The sequence below is a fragment of the Podarcis gaigeae genome, assembly GCF_964106915.1.
Source record: "Podarcis gaigeae genome assembly, chromosome: 16".
Classification (NCBI taxonomy): domain Eukaryota; kingdom Metazoa; phylum Chordata; class Lepidosauria; order Squamata; family Lacertidae; genus Podarcis; species Podarcis gaigeae.
Window position 1 is genome coordinate 8,331,868 of NC_139693.1, and position 18,363 is coordinate 8,350,230.

At 46.7% G+C, this 18,363-nt stretch overlaps 1 protein-coding gene across 3 annotated transcripts; it reads left to right on the top strand.

The window, feature by feature from the left end:
- The first annotated feature begins 1,053 nt into the window (after positions 1 to 1,053).
- Positions 1,054 to 10,831, top strand: LOC310833456 (protein S100-A16-like). 3 transcript variants are annotated; one of them, XR_014558691.1, is made up of 4 exons: positions 3,128 to 3,292; positions 4,630 to 4,820; positions 7,713 to 8,805; positions 9,774 to 10,831. XR_014558691.1 is itself a non-coding variant. In XM_083716198.1 (3 exons), the coding sequence occupies exons 2-3, from the start codon at positions 4,650 to 4,652 to the stop codon at positions 7,866 to 7,868; spliced, it is 327 nt and encodes a 108-aa protein (XP_083572324.1). In that variant the 5' UTR covers positions 1,054 to 1,200; positions 4,630 to 4,649; the 3' UTR covers positions 7,869 to 8,203. The 3 variants fall into 3 exon arrangements, 2 of the variants coding, with proteins under 2 accessions (XP_083572324.1, XP_083572325.1); XM_083716198.1 differs by lacking the exons at positions 3,128 to 3,292; positions 9,774 to 10,831 and adding an exon at positions 1,054 to 1,200 and having other exon boundaries at positions 7,713 to 8,203; XM_083716199.1 differs by lacking the exon at positions 9,774 to 10,831 and having other exon boundaries at positions 3,125 to 3,301; positions 4,638 to 4,820; positions 7,713 to 8,203.
- Positions 10,832 to 18,363: the final 7,532 nt, after the last annotated feature.

Genomic DNA, 18,363 nt, shown 5'->3' on the forward strand with positions numbered 1-18,363 from the left:
TATGTTTTTATTTATGTCGGAAGCCGCCCAGAGTGGCTGGGGCAACCCAGTCAGATGTGTGGGGTATAATTAGTAAAGTTAGCTTTATGGAATGGGATGCCCCTATTTTCATTATTAATTTTAATTGGAAATTTTATTTACAACATAACATAACCCCCCCAACCCCCCAATACAGAAACACAATAAACATAACATACAACAATACAAACAACCAAATAAAAGACTTCCTTTATCCTGTATCTGGCCTCGTTATTTACTTCTTATAAGCTGTTTCCTTTATGAATAATTATTAAGATTTTTCTAATTATAACTTAAATATCCACAAAGTCTCCTGCAGACATTAATCGAAACAAGTCCAAGTATGTATTTTAGGGCACTGTTTTGTGAAGTATTCTCTGCATTTCCCCCATGCTTTTTGAAACTCTTGTCTAGTGTGATCTCTAATTGCCTCTGTTAATCTAGCCAGTTCAATATACTCTATAACGGTTTGTCTTGCCATTCCCTTTTTGTTGGCACAGATTTCTTTTTTCCAGTTTTTAGCAATTAGGATCCTTGCCGCTCCTGTGGCATAGAGGAATATTTTCTGATCTTCTCTTGCTATACCTGTGTCGGTTATCCCTAGTAGAAAAGCTTCTGTATTTTTCATAGTTATACTTTTTTAAGCTCATCATACACTATATTCCACTATATTCCAGAAGGAAGCTTTTGATTTTTTCTCAGGTCCACTAAACATATAAACATATATGTATAAGTGTCCCCTCTGCTTTACCACACCTCCAGCATAGATTTGTTTTTGTCTTATACATTTTGGCTATTTTCATCGGAGAAAGGTTGGAGGGTATGCAGCCATACTTTTCACCTTGCACTCTGTCACGGAGCGATACTCCGTCTCTCCTGCGAGAATTACAAGATTCTCTGATTTTGCAACTTTATGGCTTTCTTCATTGCTCCCTGATTCCAGTGTCAAGTGAGTTGCAGAGATTAACCTGGAGGAACGCCCCTGGAACAAAGAGCAGGGAGGGAATTTTTCTCTTTCAAAGGAAGTTGGAGCCAGCCTCATGGAACAGGTGCTGGGTGAGAGGTTTGAGACGCCCAATCTCCTCTAGCTTTCCTCTAGCAAACGCTGACGAGACACAGAGAGACGGGTGCAGGAGTCTTTGGCCGACGTAACGCACACCGCACAAACCGCCGTTCTGCAAGGTAAGGAGTGACCGCTCCTCGCTTAAAACGGGGGGCGCCCTTTGCGTGGATGCGCGCAGCCCCTAGATCTGAAGCGGCTCCAACAGCATAGGCTTGGCTTTGCCTCCCTCAGATGGGATACCTAGAGGTCTCCTCCTACCTCAGTCAATTGTCCAATCCCACCTGGGGGAAGTGTTGCCAAGGAGACCAGGCCAGGTAGGGGAGGGATTACCTGCCCACACAATAGAGGGAGGGTCTTACCTGGGAATCCTCTCCCATAGCACGTTGTCTTGAGTCGTTATTCCACATGACGGGGGGGGGGGAACCGCGTGGGATCTGGGGACTCCGCCTGTCCACGCAAATGCCCAGGAGGTGGCAGCCCGTTTGCCTATCAGGTAGGTGGGGAAAGGCTTCCTTTAGAGGACCCTATGACAAAATGCTAGGGACACAAGTGGCGCTGTAGTCTAAACCACATAGCCAAGGGCTTGCCGATCAGAATGGTAATAAATGGTAATAGGGGCTCAAACTGTAAAGGACCTCTGGACGGTTAAGTCCAGTCAAAGGCGACTATGGGGTTGTGGCACTCATCTCGCTTTTAAGGCTGAGGGAACCGGCGTTTGTCCACAGACAGCTTTCCAGGTCACATGGCCAGCATGACTAAACCGCTACCGGTGCATGGAGGACAGTGATGAGTGTCAGAGTGCATGGAAACACCGTTTATCTTCCCACCACGATGGTACCTATTTATCTACTTGCACTGGTGTGCTTTCAAACTGCTAAGTTGGCAGGAGCTGGGACAGAGCAACAGGAGCTCACCCCGTTATGGGGATTCAAACCGCTGACCTTCTGATCAGGAAGCCCAAGAGGCTCAGTGGTTTAGACCACAGAGCCACCCACGTCCCCATGAAACTTAAAAGAGAAGAAATGTGTGTGTGTGTGTGTGTGTGTGTGTGTGTGTGTGTGTGTATTGCTATCCACATTTTAGCCAAATAATATTTGTGTTGCTGTACAGTATGTAAGGTAAAGGACCTCTGGGTGGTTAAGTCCAGTCAAAGGCAACTATGGGGTTGTGGCGCTCATCTCACTTTCAGGCCAAGGGAGCTGGCGTTTGTCCACTGACAGCTTTCCAGGTCATGTGGCCAGCAGGACTAAACCACTTCTGGTGCAGCAGAACCCTGTGACGGAAACCAGAGCGTACAAAAACATCATTTACCTTCCCACCTTCCGACAGTAAGAGCTGTTCAACAGTGGAATAGTCTCCAAAAACCTTGGAGATTTTAAAAGAAGCGTTTGGAGGGCCATCTCTCATGGATGCTTCAGCTGAGATTCCTTACTCTGTATTTCCAGCAGGAAGAATGAGAAAGCCCATTCTTCTATATTTCTTTGTTTCACAAAAGTTTATTCACCACTTGGCTGTTTGTCTGTTTTTTTTAAAAAAGTCAAAGCGATTTACAAAAATAATAATAATCACCAATAATAATTAACAGTGATAATTTAAAACTTCAACAAATTAAATCCAGATCAAAATTTGCACCAACTTTCTTAACATCAAAAGATCAGCATGATTTCAGCAGGTGCCAAAAATAGAATTCAGAGATGGCAATAGGCACACTAAAATATTGATTTCTTCCAATGATGGAATGGGTCTTATGTGGCCCCACTTGCCTGCCGTGGGGCAAGGCGATCTCGCGGGTGAACTGGTCCCAAGTTGTTAAGGGCTTTATTTACTACTAACAGCAACAGCTTGAACTTGTCCCAGCTTGTAGCAAATCAGCAGCCAGCACAGTTCCCTTTGAGCACAGGATATTCTGATTTTGCAAGGGCCTTGGTCTCTGACTTGCTTCCTGATCCCAGTGCCAGGTGGGCTGTGCAGTCCTATTCAGAGGAAAAGTCCCGAAGGGAGTGTCTGGGGAAAGGGGGGTGGGTGGGAATGTTCCTCTTTAAAAGGAAATGGGAGCCGGCCTCGTGACGTAGGTACCTAAACTAGAGCTGGGAGGTGCCTAATCTCATAGAACCCCCCACTCTGACAAAGCACTGGGGGAACAGGACTGAGACAGACAGACAGACCCAGATTTCTTTGGCCAACACGCCACACACTCAGCAATTCTGCGAGGTAAGGAATGTTCAACATGCCGCTGTCCGTTTGCTTATTGGACGGGCCGGAAAGGGTGAAATGCAAAACTTTCTTTCAAACTCTGAGCTAAAGGACGTGCCTCTGCAGGCCATTGTCCCGCCGGCATGCCAAAGAAATGACTCCACAGAAGGGAAAACATCTGGTATAAAAGAGGCGGGCGGGAGGGGGAAGGAATCGGGAATGAAGAACTCAGATCTGGTGTTTGGGGAAGGGTCTTGCCAAGCCAGGGATAGGTTAAACCACAGAGCCTAGGACTTGCTGATCAGAAGGTCGGTGGTTTGAATCCCCGCGATGGGGTGAGCTCCCGCTGCTCGGTCCCAGCTCCTGCCAACCTAGCAGTTCGAAAGCATGTTAAAGTGCAAGTAGATAAATAGGTACCGCTGCGGCGGGAAGGTAAATGGCATTTCTGTGCGCTGCTCTGGTTTGCCAGAAGTGGCTTAGTCATGCTGGCCACATGACCCAGAAGCTGTATGCTGGCTCCCTCAGCCAATAAAGCAAGATGAGCGCCGCAACCCCAGAGTCGGCCACGACTGGACCTAATGGTCCCTTTACCTTTATATACAGTCGTACTTTGGAAGTTGAACGGAATCCCTTCCGGAAGTCCATTCGACTTCCAAAACATTTGGAAACGTTCGCTTCACTGGAGAGGCACTGCACAGTTTTCCCTCTCTGCGCAGCGCCCCTTCAGCGAAGCAGGAGGAGAAATGAAAGGGGCTCCATTTCTCCTGCCGTTTCGCTGAAGGGGCGCTGAGCAGAGAGGGGGAGAATTCCCCCCCCAGTTCTCCCCCTTCTATGGTCCAGTGCATCCTATAGAGCAAAAAATACGGTAGGTGCATCTTATGGTCTGGTGCATCTTAGAGAGCGAAGAAAACGGTAGGTTAGGCGGAGAGATCGCAGTTGGCCCAAGTGCAACCAAGCAACTTCACGGCCACCAGGAGGATTCAAACCCAGGTCTCTCCCAGGTCCTGCGCCGACCCTCCAGCCACTACACCACACATGTCCTGCATGAAGTGGGGAGGGATGCTGCCGGTGAGTGACGCACTTCCGCTCTTTTTCTAGAGCGGAGAGCCAGTATGGTGTAGTGGTTAAGATCAGTAGTCTCGTAATCTGGGGAACTAGGTTCGATTCCCCACTCCTCCACATGCAGCTGCTGGGTGACCTTGGGCCAGTCACACTTCTCTGAAGTCTCTCAGCCCCACTCACCTCACAGAGTGTTTGTTGTGGGGGAGGAAGGGAAAGGAGAATGTTAACCGCTTTGAGACTCCTTAAGGGAGTGAAAGGCAGGATATCAAATCCAAACTCTTCTTCTCTTCTAGGAGCCAAGGGAGGAGAGGCCATGGCCGGCAACCTCTCTGAGCTGGAGGAGGCCCTCCTGACGCTGGTGCGGAACTACGACAAATACGCCGAGAAGTCCTTTTTCCTCAGATACTTTTTCGGGAAACAGGGCAAGATCAGCAAGGAGAATTTCGGGAAGATGCTCAACGAGGAGCTCAGCCACGTGCTGTCGGTGAGGCGAAGGGCAGCGGTGGTGGTGGTGGCTACAGAGCATGCTTCCTCATCTAGCTAAGTCTTTCCAGCACTGACTGGCAACTGCTTGCCAGGGTTTGAGGCAGAGAGATCTAGGAGTTTGGCTGACAGCAAAGGACCCCACTATATTCCAAACAACTAAGTATGGAAAGAAATTTTTAAAAGATTTGGAAATATGGGGGGTGGGGAGCGAAACTCTCTTTGTTGGGAAGAATTTCAGCCATGAAAACGAATGTATAACCAAAAATGTTGTTTTCATTTCAAACTGCACCAATTGTTAATAACACAGGCTGCTTTAAAGAATGGCAAAAAGAAATCTCTAGATCTGTCTGGCAGGGGAAGAAATGGAGAATGCAGTATAAAATCTGGATAGATGCTAAAGGAAGAGGTGGCTTTTCCCGACCAAACTTTCATTTATATTATGAAGCAGCCTGTCTATGTTGGTTAAAAGAATGGATTGCGTTGGAAAACACTCAGTTGTTGGACTTGGAGGGTTATGGTATTAAGTTTGGTTGGCATGCAGGTCTATAGTATGACAATGCTAGAATACATAAGAACATTTGAACCATGTTATTAGAAAGAATTTCCTTTTGGAAAGTTAAACACCTGTATGACTCTCAGCTATAGAAGCAATCTCGTTGAAAAAACTTAATATTTTGGATGTTTTGGACTTTACCAACCAAGAAGTAAAACTGAAGAAACTAGAGGAATCAGAAACTATGTGACGAGTTGAACGAAATGTTTAAAGGCAACAAGGAACACAGGTTTATGGACCAAAGTTCCTGGTTTGAGAGGGAAGTAGTAGAAAATAGAGAAAAACAAATTTCTAGGATGTATAAGATACTGTTAGAATGGGAAACAAAAGATGAAATGGTTAAATCTGCCATGATTCTGTGGGCTAGAGGTCTGGATCACAACACAGATTTAGATCTATGGGAGGAAAACAAGTATGAAGTTTACGGCATGTTATGCTTTGAGAGAAAATTATATGAAAATGATTTATAGATGGTACTTGACACCAAGTAAATTGGCTAAAATGTGTAAGTCAGAATCAGGTACATGTTGGAAATGTAAAGAAACAGAAGGTACATTTTATCATATGTGGTGGACTTGTAAAGTAGTCATGGGATATTGGGAGACGATATACAATGAGATAAAAATAATAATTAAGAGATCTCTCCCCCAAAAGACCAGAATCTTTTCATCAGATGTACCAAAGAGCACTTGAAATGGATGGAATATGCAGAATTAGCAAGTTTTAACTAGTAAAATCAGAGAAAAATATGAAACAGCTTTCAAGGAGGATTGGAAAATGTTCGTAGATTGTTAAAAAAAAAATGTAAACACATTATCACACTAGCAGGTTTGGAGTAAGTTCAGCGGCAAAAGTTACTTTGAGTTGTACCTTGGTTTTGGAACAGCTTAGTTCCCGAACATTTGGGCTCCCAAACACCGCAAACCCGGAAGTCAGTGTTCCAGTTTGCAAACAATTTTCAGAAGCCGAACATCCAGCATGGCTTCCGCAGCTTCTGCAGCAGGAGCTTCCTGCAGCCAATCAGAAGCCACGCTTTTGGTTTCCAAACATTTTGGAAGTTGAATGGACTTCTGGAACGGATTCCGTTTGACTTCCAAGGTATGAGTGGAATAAGTTATAATTATAATATACAGCAGCTAAAGATAACCAGGAGAAACCATGGGAGGGAGGGAGGAAAGTCGACTTTTAACAGTGAATGTATGCTGGAAAATGTTTGATTACAGTGGACGCTCGGGTTGCGAACGTGATCCGTGCGGGATGCACGTTCGCAAGCCGCAGCGGCACTTCTGCGCATGCGTGGGTTGCGATTTGGCCCTCTGCGCATGCGCAAAGCGCAATTTAGCTCTTCTGCGCATGCGTGACCGCCGAAACCCGGAAGTAAGCCGTTCCAGTACTTCTGGGTTTTAGCAGTCCATAACCTGAAAAAACACAACCTGAAGCGTCTGTATCCCGAGGTCTGACTGTAATTGTATTTTATTTGTGGCAGGAAGTGGGAGGTTTTCCATACCCTTAGGCGTTAGGTCTTCCATTCCTGCTTTTCTCTCTCTCTCTCTCTCTCTCTCTCTCTCTCTCTCTCTCTCTCTTTTATAAATATTTTTTATTAAATTTCCATTTACCAAACCAATCATATCATATTACTTATTCCAAATTATATCAATACATATCACAAAGTCCAAATGTTAAATCAAATTTTATTTTTTTTGTGGGGGGCACCCATGCTTCAAGTTCGGTAGGAATCCAATCATCTTATATTTTTGCTGCTTTGATGTTCATAGTCCCATCTTTTCATCTCCTTGTTGTTATCTTTTTTCTTAACAACCTCCGAGTTGTCTCCACAGCGAGTTAAAAGAAACAGCCTTGTTTATATTTCTCTGTGAACTTTGTAATGCTCTCCCGTAATTCATCTCACAAAGATCCAAGAGTCCAAAATTCCTGTTCAAGCGGCAGTTGCCATTTTAGTCAGTTCCGATGAAATACAGTCTAAGCGTCCGCTCCTTAATTTTCCCAGATCCGTCGCACCATAAATCAGTCTTTCCAGAAGGGTTATTGCCCTTTCAAATTTACGATCCAAACCTGATAACAGAACAGTGGCTCACCCCTCCTAAGACTGCCAGTCGTGCAACAAGGTCTGCCTCTTAATGGTGGAACGCTTTGTAACTACGCCACAAGAAAGCATCCCTAGATCTTTCACAGAGTAAAACCTTTTGTTAGTATTTTTTTGTTTCCACACAATTTATTTTTCAGTCTCACAAGCTATCAGTCATTGTGGTGGTTCTCATTCCTGCTTTTCTCACTAGTTCCATTCCTTTTCCTCCCTTCCCCGTCACTCCCATCCAGAACACCGACAGCAAGACTGCCGCCCAAGAAATGTTTGCTGACATGGATTTGGATGAGGACGGGAAGATGAGCTTTGACGAATATTGGAGGCTGATCGGTGGCATCATCAACCAACTTTTGCACGTGAAGCAACAGGTTCAGGAGCGTGACGGATGATGGAGAATGAGAGCCCGCAGGAGAGAACATGTAAGCTGCTCCACACACACCCCCGAGCCCCCATCCCTGCCTTAACTTTGCCATCGTTCCAGCTCCCCCTACTGGCTGGGCAGCACAGGACATTTCCGAATGGCAGATCTTCTGGAAGCTGAACTCTACAGAAGATCAGGAACATGGACCTCTCCGTGGAAACTGCCTGTCCGTCTGTTCAATGCCTCTTGACGGCTGCACTCGGGACGCCGTGTCTAGGAGGGTGGTGGGCGGTTGGAGGGAGGGGCTGGCCACGCCTCGGGGAGTTGCAGTCAGACTGTCAGACAATAAAGACTGGACTCCGAGTGTCAGAGTCGTGTGACTTCCTCTGTGATCAGCTCAGAGTTAAGCTCGATGTCCGAGGGTTAGAGGAGACAACCTCCATGCACAACCTCCATGGTCAGAGGCGGCAAAGTTTCTGAATATCAGTTGCTGGAAACCTCAGGAGGAGAGGCGCTTGGATCCTGCTCGCCGCTCTCCTCCCACAGGCATCTGTTTGGCCCCCGTGAGAACAGAATGCTGGCCTGATCCAGCAGCCTGTTCTTATGTTCTTATCCTCTTTTAAGGTCATCCACTGCTGCCTCTTGTGGCAGTGAGTTCCATAGTTCAGGCACTTAAAGAAACCAAAACCATTTACAGCGGTACCTCGGGTTACAGACACTTCAGGCTACAGACACTTCAGGTTACAGACTCCGCTAACCCAGAAATAGTACCTTGGGTTAAGAACTTTGCTTCAGGATGAGAACAGAAATCGTGCTCCGGCGGCAGCAGGAGGCTCCATTAGCTAAAGTGGTGCCTCAGGTTAAGAACAGTTTCAGGTTAAGAACGGACCTCCAGAACGAATTAAGTGCATAACCCGAGGTACCACTGTATTACAACAGAGCCTTGCGCATGAAAATCCAAGTTGGTGTATTGGTTCGCTTTGTTAAAAGCAGCGCCAACTGCTGGAGTTTCCTATTCCTTCAGAAGCAGTACATTCCCTAATATTCTGGCCTGCACAGGCCAGGATGGAAGAGACTCTCTCGCCAACCTTCTGAACGTACTCTCCTTGGGCTAGCCGACCTGATAACTTGCATGTACAGTGGTTCGTCGGTTTAAGAACAGCCCTGTTTACAAACGATTCAGTTTACGAACTCTGCAAAACCGGAAGTGTGCAAACTTTACCTCGGTTTAAGAATGGAATGGAATGGTGCTGGAGGAGACTCTTGAGAGTCCCATGGACTGCAAGAAGATCAAACCTCTCCATTCTGAAGGAAATCAACCCTGAGTGCTCACTGGAAGGACAGATCCTGAAGCTGAGACTCCAATACTTTGGCCGCCTCATGAGAAGAGAAGACTCCCTGGAGAAGACCCTGATGTTGGGAAAGATGGAGGGCGCAAGGAGAAAGGGACGACAGAGGACGAGATGGTTGGACAGTGTTCTCGAAGCTACCAGCATGAGTTTGACTAAACTGCGGGAGGCAGTGGAAGAGAAGAGTGCCTGGCGTGCTCTGGTCCATGGGATCACGAAGAGGCGGACACGACTAAACAACAACAACAAGAATGGAATCTGAACTGTGGAAGGGCACCGGCGGTGGGAGGCCTCATTAGGGAAAGCGCGCCTCGGTTTAAGAATGGTTTTGGTTTAAGAATGGACTTCTGGAACGGATTAAGTTCATAAACCGAAGTACCACTGTACAAGCAACGAAAGAAAGAAAGAAAGAAAGAAAGAAAGAAAGAAAGAAAGAAAGAAAGAAAGAAAGAAGGCATCTTCTTTCTGGCCACTGCAGGCATGTTCTGCGTTTCAGGACCTTTTTCCGGTTGCAGTTCAGTCCCAGTGCAGAACTGAAGCATCCCTTGGCCTATGCCTCCTCTAGCAGGGCCTGCCTCTCATAGGAGGGTCCACAGCTCTTTGATGCTCCCGGGATCTGTGCCTTGCTGCTAGCAAACATCCTAGAGCTAAGCCCCAGGGGTGGACGTGCAACAGAAAAAAGATCACCTTCTCATGAGGCCCTTTCTTTTATCTGTGTCTAATCTTCCAACACCTGCACTGGATTTCCACACGTTTTAGTGTTAAGCGAAAGGGAGAAGAACATCTTTTCTGTATCCGCTTCCCCCATGACGTGCATAGTAAAATCGATCTGCAGCGCTAAATGTTTAGGTATAGTAAATATTAGGATTTAATTAGAACTCGCGTGTTATAACTGGAATATGTTCTAAGACAGTTTCAATGTGTCTTAGAAAGGGGGGCTGAGGGGTTTAATCGGTGTTTATATGTAAAGACCGTGAGAATGTAATCCAGATCCACTGCGCGGACCTACTTCTGAGCAACAGCAATGAGCATGTGAACAGTTAATTATCCTAGGTAAACGTCCTAAGTGTGTGCCATTCTTTAATCCTAGTAAATCAACAAGGGTCGCGTAGTGATTTCAGGCTCTTTATTGCAGCTCATAAGACAGTGAATGAAATTCCCCCCAAACCTCAGGCTTTATATACATGATTTACACAATGAGTCCCGTCTGATTGGCTGATTCTGCTTCCCTCCTGGAGCCTGATTGGGCTGCTCCTGCAGGCCAATCAGTTGCTGCATTCTAGGATCTTGCCGGCCTAATAGGCTGATTAACTTCCTCCTGGGGTCTGATTGGGTTGCTCCTGCAGGCCAGTCAGGTTGTTGCATTCTAGGATCCTACCTGCCTATTGTTCCACTTTCCAAGCTTAGAACATAACATCAGGTTAGCTAACACCTGGGGGGATTAAACATTAGTACTTAAAAGCATCCAAATAATAGACCGTTAGAATGAAACGGAATACAGGAGATTAGGAAATGTCTTGGAGTGAAGTGCTACACTACTGTGGGGAACAAACCCCTCTTGAGATGACTGTACTGTAAGATGTGGACCCCCTCCATGCAGACTGGAGGTGTAAATCTGTGAATAAACTGTATTTCTTAAAGCTGCAACAGTCTCCGCTGTGTCTCAGTTCCCCATCGTTCAGCCCAGACACTGAGGTCCAGCTCTGAGGGCCTTCTGGCAGTTCCCTCACCATGAAAAGTGAAGCTACAGCGAACCAGGCAGGGCCTTCTTGGTAGTGGCACTCTCCCATCAGATGTCCAGGAAATAAACAACTACAGTAGATGCTCGGGTTGCGAACGTGAGCTGTGCGGGAGGTACGTTCACAACCCACAGCGTCCGCAACCCGCATCACCTCGTCTGCGCACAAGCAGGTTGTGATATGGCGTTTCTGTGCATGTGTAAGCGCGAGCGCCGAAACCTGGAATTAACCTGTTCCGGTACTTCCGGGTTTTGGCGCGTCCGTATTCCGAAAATGCACAACCTGAAGCATCTGTAATCCGAGGTACAGACTTTAGGGAAGTTTTTTAATGTTTGGTGTTTTAAATATTCTGCTGGGAGCCGCCCAGAGTGGCTGGTTAAACCCAGGCAGATGGGAAGGGTATAATTATTATTATTATTATTATTATTATTATTATTATTATTATTAGAGCACAGACCCTATGTATGTGCCCAGAACCCCATGGACTCTTGCGGCAGAGAGAGGGGCAGGCACCCGACTTTTGTAATAATAATTTTTATAGACTTCTGTCATTCTGTCACACCACCTCTCGCTCATCATTTCTCTAAGATAAGAAGCCCCAAAAGGTCAACAACATCTGGGGAGGGACACAGGTTCCCCATCCCACATCTGGAACCTTTTTTCCACACAATTGCTAACTAATAGATGGAGAAAACTGTGACTCTCCTGGTGGTGTTTGACTCCAGCTCCCATTTGACCCATCAGCCAGGATGGCCTGTGACTGGGGATGTGGCCCCACAACACCTGAAGGACCATCCCTTTCCTAAGCCCCGTTAAGAGAGCCGAAATGACGAGCTTTCCAGAACGACGACTGCATTGAACAGAAATGCATGTTCATTCGCTTTGGCGTCCAGAGCACCAGAGGGCAGCAGAGGGAGCTGGCAAAAAAACACAGGGCCTCCCCTGTGGAATGTGCAAAACATACACACAAAAAACACAAACACACAACTCCTGCAGTGGACGATGGTCAACACAAGGTGGTAGCACAGGCCAACCGATCGCTCCCTCTGTGATGCTCATCCCAAAGTCGGTTCTGAAATGGCTTCCAGCATTGGAACAACTCTTAAAATGAGAGCTAGACGCTTGCACCCTTTCAAATTCATTTGTTTGCTTGCTTCTTCATTTATTTATTAAATTTCTATACCGCCCTTCATCTGAGGATCACAGGGTGTCGTTTGCAGTATTAAAAAAAACAAAACAAATAATAGGCGAAAGATTTATACGATCTGAAGAGAAACCAGAGTACAACAAAGCGAACTGGACTCCTTGGCTGGTTTTGAATAAACATTCACCAACTTTTTATTGATAATAATCAGCTAGATAGTTTGAGGATCTATACAACTGTGTAACATGCAGAAAACAGCATTTTTAGAGAAATCAAAGACTGGAACTGAGGGAAGTTGGGGGGGTTGAGGGGGTGGTTTCTGTGGGGGGAGGGAGGAAAAATGGGGGGGAATAAGGATGATATGTTTCTGGATAATATGTTTTGTTTTAATTTTGAATAAAAAGCTATTAAAAATTAAAAAGAAACAAATAATAATAAACTGCATAAAAACAAACAAAACAAGAACTCCGCCAACACAGTTTTAACAAGCCATATAGATTGTTTAATTAGCCAAAGACTGGGAGAAAAGGCATGTTTACTCCTGGTGTGCTCTGTTACATGCTCAGAGGCTTCCCTGTCACCTCCTGAGCTAAGCAGGGATTTGAACTCGACTCCCAGAGGTGATGTTGAGGGAGCTGAAAAAAGCCCCCAATCTCTCTCTCTACATCTTAGGCAATTGGGACAACCCGATTCCCTCCATCTGTACAGTACTACAGTTCCCATCAGCCAGTGCCAGTCCCGAGACTTGGCGCATCGTAATATATACACCACCATCTTCATAAAAGAAGACCATGATGGGGGAGTTGCTAATAAACTTTGCTGCATGGAGTCTCTCTGTTTAGGGTTACCAGACAAACACACACATTCTTTCCTGTGATACTCCGATCCTTTCTGCTCCCACCAGCCGGCTCTTCCATCCCACTCCTGTCAACCATAAATCAGTCAGCCCTGCCCACTGAGTATGCTCAGCCCTCAAAGAGCTATTTGAGGGTTTTTCCTCACTAGAAATTCTTATTTTCCCCAAAGCTTTCTTTCTTTCGACAGAGAGGCATTACTTCAAACATTTGGGGTTCCCCCAGACGTGCTGCTTGTCAATCAGGTTAACCAAAGGCCTGGTTAAAAAGGAACATTTTTGCCTGGTGCCTAAAGGTGTATAATGAAGGCACCAGGCGAAGTTCCCTGAGAAGAGCATTCCACAGAGGGGGAGCCACTGCAGAGAAGGCCCTGTTCTTGTGTTGCCACCCTCCAGAACTTTCAATGAGCACGGAGGTCCAGCACTGACGGTTCCCTCTGGCGGTTCCCTCACTGGCGGTTCCCTCACTGCGAGAAGCCAGGTTACAGGGAACCAGGCAGAGGGCCTTCTCGGTAGTGGCACCCGCCCTGTGGAATGCCCTCCCACCAGATGTCAAAGAGAAGAACAACTACCAGATTTTTAGAAGACGTCTGAAGGCAGACCTGTTCAGGGAAGTTTTTAATGTTTGATGCATTACTGTATTTTAATATTTTGTTGGAAGCTGCCCAGAGTGGCTGGGGAAGCCCGGCCAGATGGGTGGGGTATAAATAAATAATAATAATAATAATAATAATAATAATAATAATAATAATAATTATTATTATGAGGCACACAAAGAAGGGCCTCAGAAGATGATCTCAGGGTCTGGATAGGTTCGTACGGAAAGAGGTGGTCCTTGAGGTATTGCGGTCCTGAGCCGTTTAAGGCTTTGAAACCAGCACTTTGAATTGGGAAATTATTTGGGAGCCAGTGCAGTTGGACCAGGATCGGTGTAATATGCTCAAACTATCTTGCTCTGGTGTGCAATCCGGCTGCTGAATTCTGCACTAGCTGAAGTTCCTGAACCGTCTTCAGAGGCAGCCCTACATATAATGCATTGCAGTAATCTAACCTTGACCAGAGCATAGACAACAGTAGTCTTCACTTTCCCCAGGACATTTGCAGGGTGTGTATGTCTTCCCTGCCGAGTTCCCTGCAATGTCGAGACGAAGGAGGGAGAGAAAGCTGACAGCCAAGGTTGCCACTTAGACAGGTTGTAAGTAAGAAGACAGGGGCAGTCGGAGGTTCATGGGGCAGCACCCCCAAATGCTTCACTCCCTGCTCGGACCCCCCCCCCCCACAGCTCCTCTCCATGCTGGGCTGTGGAGTGAAAGAGATCTGGCAACATGTTTCAGCAGCCGGCCCAACCTTTAGATCAGTGGGACGTTTGTCCCGGCTAGCGGCAAAGAAATCCCCTTCTTTGTTTGCAAATAAAACTAGTGAGGTGGGGAGGAGCCTCCCACTGGTCTCCTGGCAACCCGAGGAGGGTGCGTGTTTGCCGAGTGAGTCATTCCCTCTCCCCAGGCGTCCTGCTCTCCTTCTGAACACTGCTGGGTTGAGCTGACTCACTTGGCGGAAGAGTGGAGGGATTGGACCAGACTATGCAGAGGGAGGGATGCAAGTGGCGCTGTGGGTTAAACCACAGAGCCTAGGGCTTGCCGATCAGAAGGTCGGCGGTTCAAATCCCAGTGACGGGGTGAGCTCCCGTTGCTCGGTCCCTGCTCCTGCCAACCTAGCAGTTCGAAAGCACGTCAAAGTGCAAGTAGATAAATAGGTACTGCTCTGGCGGGAAGGTAAACGGCGTTTCCATGTGCTGCTCTAGTTCGCCAGAAGCGGCTTAGTCATGCTGGCCACATGACCCGGAAGCTGTACGCCGGCTCCCTCGGCCAGTAAAGCAAGATGAGCGCCGCAATCCCAGAGTCGGCCACGACTGGACCTAATAGTCAGGGGTCCCTTTACTTATGCAGAGGGAAGAGACATGCAGCTGATTGGGATGGTGACTCTGAGCGAAATGAGGAACATGCTTGTGGGGATAAGTGTGTGTGTGTGGATGAGGAGATACACGAATCCTCTTGGCCATGGTGGCTGAAGTTCTAAGAAAGTAAAGGCAAGACCTGTTCATACCAGAGACCTCAATCCCTATGTTACCACCTTAAACAGTTACAGAGTCTCATGCTCTACCGACTGAGCTGTAGTTGAAAACAGCTGGAAGGCACAAGCTTGAGGAAAGGCATCCCATAAACACACTTGAGCCCCAACTGAACTTGGTGGGGCTTCCTTGTGAGTAAAACGTTAGAGGATCACGCTGTTAGCATTCAAATGCAGCGGGGGCGAACGTTCCCCCAGCTTCAGCCCCTGGATCAATTATTTTCTAATGGCCATTTGGCTGCCCATTTCCTGACCCCAAATACAAGATCTGGCTGGCCTGATTTAAGACCGCAAACGAGAAATGGGAACACACCCATAAATTTGCATGCATGCATGACAGATGTAAGGAAATAAGAAAAAGCCGCAGGTTTGTTCCCTCTTAGCCCTGAGAAGTTATTTTATGGATTAGACGAACTGAAATCTTCAAACATCAAGGGACTGAAAAGTTTGCAGCTGTGGGGAGTCAGCGTCTAACAATGTCTGGGGAGAGAAAGTGGGGGGTGAATGTGGATGAGGTGCACATTTAAAGGCAATTTTACCTAATTTGGGCTTTCTGAAACCCTAGGCAAACTAAAAAGCAGCCGCCCTCCGAAGATTTCAGTTACTTGAATTTTGCCACGCCCCATCATGTGTACAAAAATGCATATATCTGGGTAACGTTAAAGGTAAAGGTAAAGGGACCCATGACCGTTAAGTTATGTTGATTAAGCTGTTGGGTATAGTATATAAAGAGCAGCAAGCAGCTCTCTCAGTACCCTGGTGGATGGGTCATGCTTATTGATATATTGTAAAAAGGTAAAGGGACCCCTGACCATTAGGTCCAGTCGTGACCGACTCTGGGGTTACGGTGCTCATCTCGTTTTATTGGCTGAGGGAGCTGGCGTACAGCTTCCGGGTCATGTGGCCAGCATGACTAAGCCGCTTCTGGCGAACCAGAGCAGCGCACGGAAACGCCGTTTACCTTCCCGCAGGAGCGGTACCTATTTATCTACTTGCACTTTGACGTGCTTTTGAACTGCTAGGTTGGCAGGAGCAGGGAGCGAGCAACGGGAGCTCACCCCATCGCAGGGATTTGAACCGCCGACCTGATGATCGGCAAGTCCTAGGCTCTGTGGTTTAACCCACAGCGCCACCTGCGTCCCTTGGGTAACGTTACTTGTGCATAAAAAAATGGGCTTGCCAGTGAAAACGACGCAGAAGAATCCATTGTTTTAGGGGAAATGTTACTGGAATAATGTACATCTTAAGGAAAACTGCATACAAATTGCAAAAAAGCGAAACAAGAAAACCACGAGTTTTCAGGAGGAAGAGGCACTGAAAGGATGGTGAATTTTCATGAGGATTGGTTAATAATAATAATAATAATAATAATAATAATAGCAGCAGCAGCAGAAATAACAATAACAACAGACAGATGTGGAAATGTGGAGAAAAGACCAGAATGCAGGGAGGGGTTGAGAAACTGAGAAAAAACAAAATTAAAAGATTCATCCAACCCTCTTCCTCACTAAGTCCTACCAGATAATCACTATCATCATAATTTTATTGTCAAAGGCTGCTCTTGAACTCAGATCCAGCTTACGGGCTTTTTCGTAGCAGCTTCTGGTTAGCCACCGTGAGAACAGGATGTTGGACTAGATAGTCCCTGATCCAGCAGGGCTCTTACTCTTTATGTTCTTACTCAGAGTAGACCAAACAGCTGATTATTTATTTATTTATTTATTTATTTATTTATTTATTTATTTATATAAATAATCCATAATGCCATTTGGGGATTAAATATATATATATATATATATATATATATATATATATATATATATATCAATCAAAGCTCTTTACAGCAATAAAATGTACAATCCGTGCAGTATGAAAACCATAAAAACAGGCATTAATTCACCATTTGTAGAAGGTATGCGTTCTTAACGGGCAGAACGAAGTTGCAGAATAGAAAAAGTTTCCAGCAGGTATTTAAAAGCTGGCACAGAAATCTCTAGTGGCAGAGAGTTCCGCAGGACCGTGCCGACCGACACTGAAAGCTCGGCTTCTCGCCTGTTGTCAAATGAGCCTCGCTGACTTGATTTTGTCGTGCCCGTTGCCCCTAGTAGGTCTACTCTGAGCAGGGCTCAGACAAGGTTTCAGATGGTGGGTGGTTTCCCACCAGGTTGTGTTTGCTTGTTTCGGGAGTCACCGGTCTTTGCTGCTGAAATCGGGGCCTGTTTTACGGGTGACTGGCCATCGGACAATGCAGGGGCTTATGTGCTGGGCGACGGGAAAGGCAGAGAGGATTCGAGAGCCGGGCACGGGACAGAGTGTGACAAGAAGACAAAAGGGGTTGTGTGCCTGCGTGCGCAGCTAAATAAAGGGTTAGCTGCCTGTGTCACGTGCGCAGCTCAGAGAACGAAGGTCTGCAAGTTTGTGCAGGCATCCTTGATCCAGGGGTAAAATACACTCTGGCCCTAAACTGCGCTCTTGAGAAGACGCAAGTATCGTTTCGTTTAAGCTGCATAAAAAAATGTAGCTTCAAATGGCAAAAGATTCAAAAGGCACAAAATTGCAGCTTTGAACTTATGGAGCGGCCCGACAGGAATTCCTGCATCGCAGGGGCTGGACTAGATAACTCTTGGTGTCCCTTCCTATGGTTCTGTGAAAAGAAGCAGAAGATCAACAGGTGGAGATGTACCTGTTTGAACTTGCTTGAACAGCTTGTTGAACTGTTGAAATCGAGCAGCAATGAGATTTAGGACTAGGCCAGAATTCCATCCCCATCTCACCCCTTGAGTTAATCCTGTTGACTTGCGGAACTCACCGCCACAAGAGGCTGGGATGGTCAGTAGCTTTAGAAGACAATGGTGCCTGTTGTTACTACTGCTCATCAGGAGGTAGTGCCAATACAATTACCAGACACAATTGTTAAATGAACCCTCTGTGGACAGTGGCACTCTACTGTTGAAGACCCATCACTGGGGGACAATAGCAGGAGGGGCTGATTGCTCGCATGCTTAAGCCGCTTCTGCCTAAGGAGGAGGTGGGGTTGCAGCCCCTCCTCATGAGCGGTGGGTGGAGGCCAGCCCCACATGATTGGGGGGATTCCCGGCCATGTCATCCCCTGGTCGGCCAATCGGCTGGCTCTGGGGGCGTGGCCTGCCCTATTTAAGGCAGGATGCGGCCAGGGATCTCCCTCTTTGCCTCCCGCCAGTTGTTCCTGCTTTCCCCACCATCCCGCCCTATAAGGTTTTCGTTCCTTGACCTTGCTATGGACCTTGGTTGGTCGCCAAATGAGGGGCCTGGTAGGAATTTTCCCACTTGTC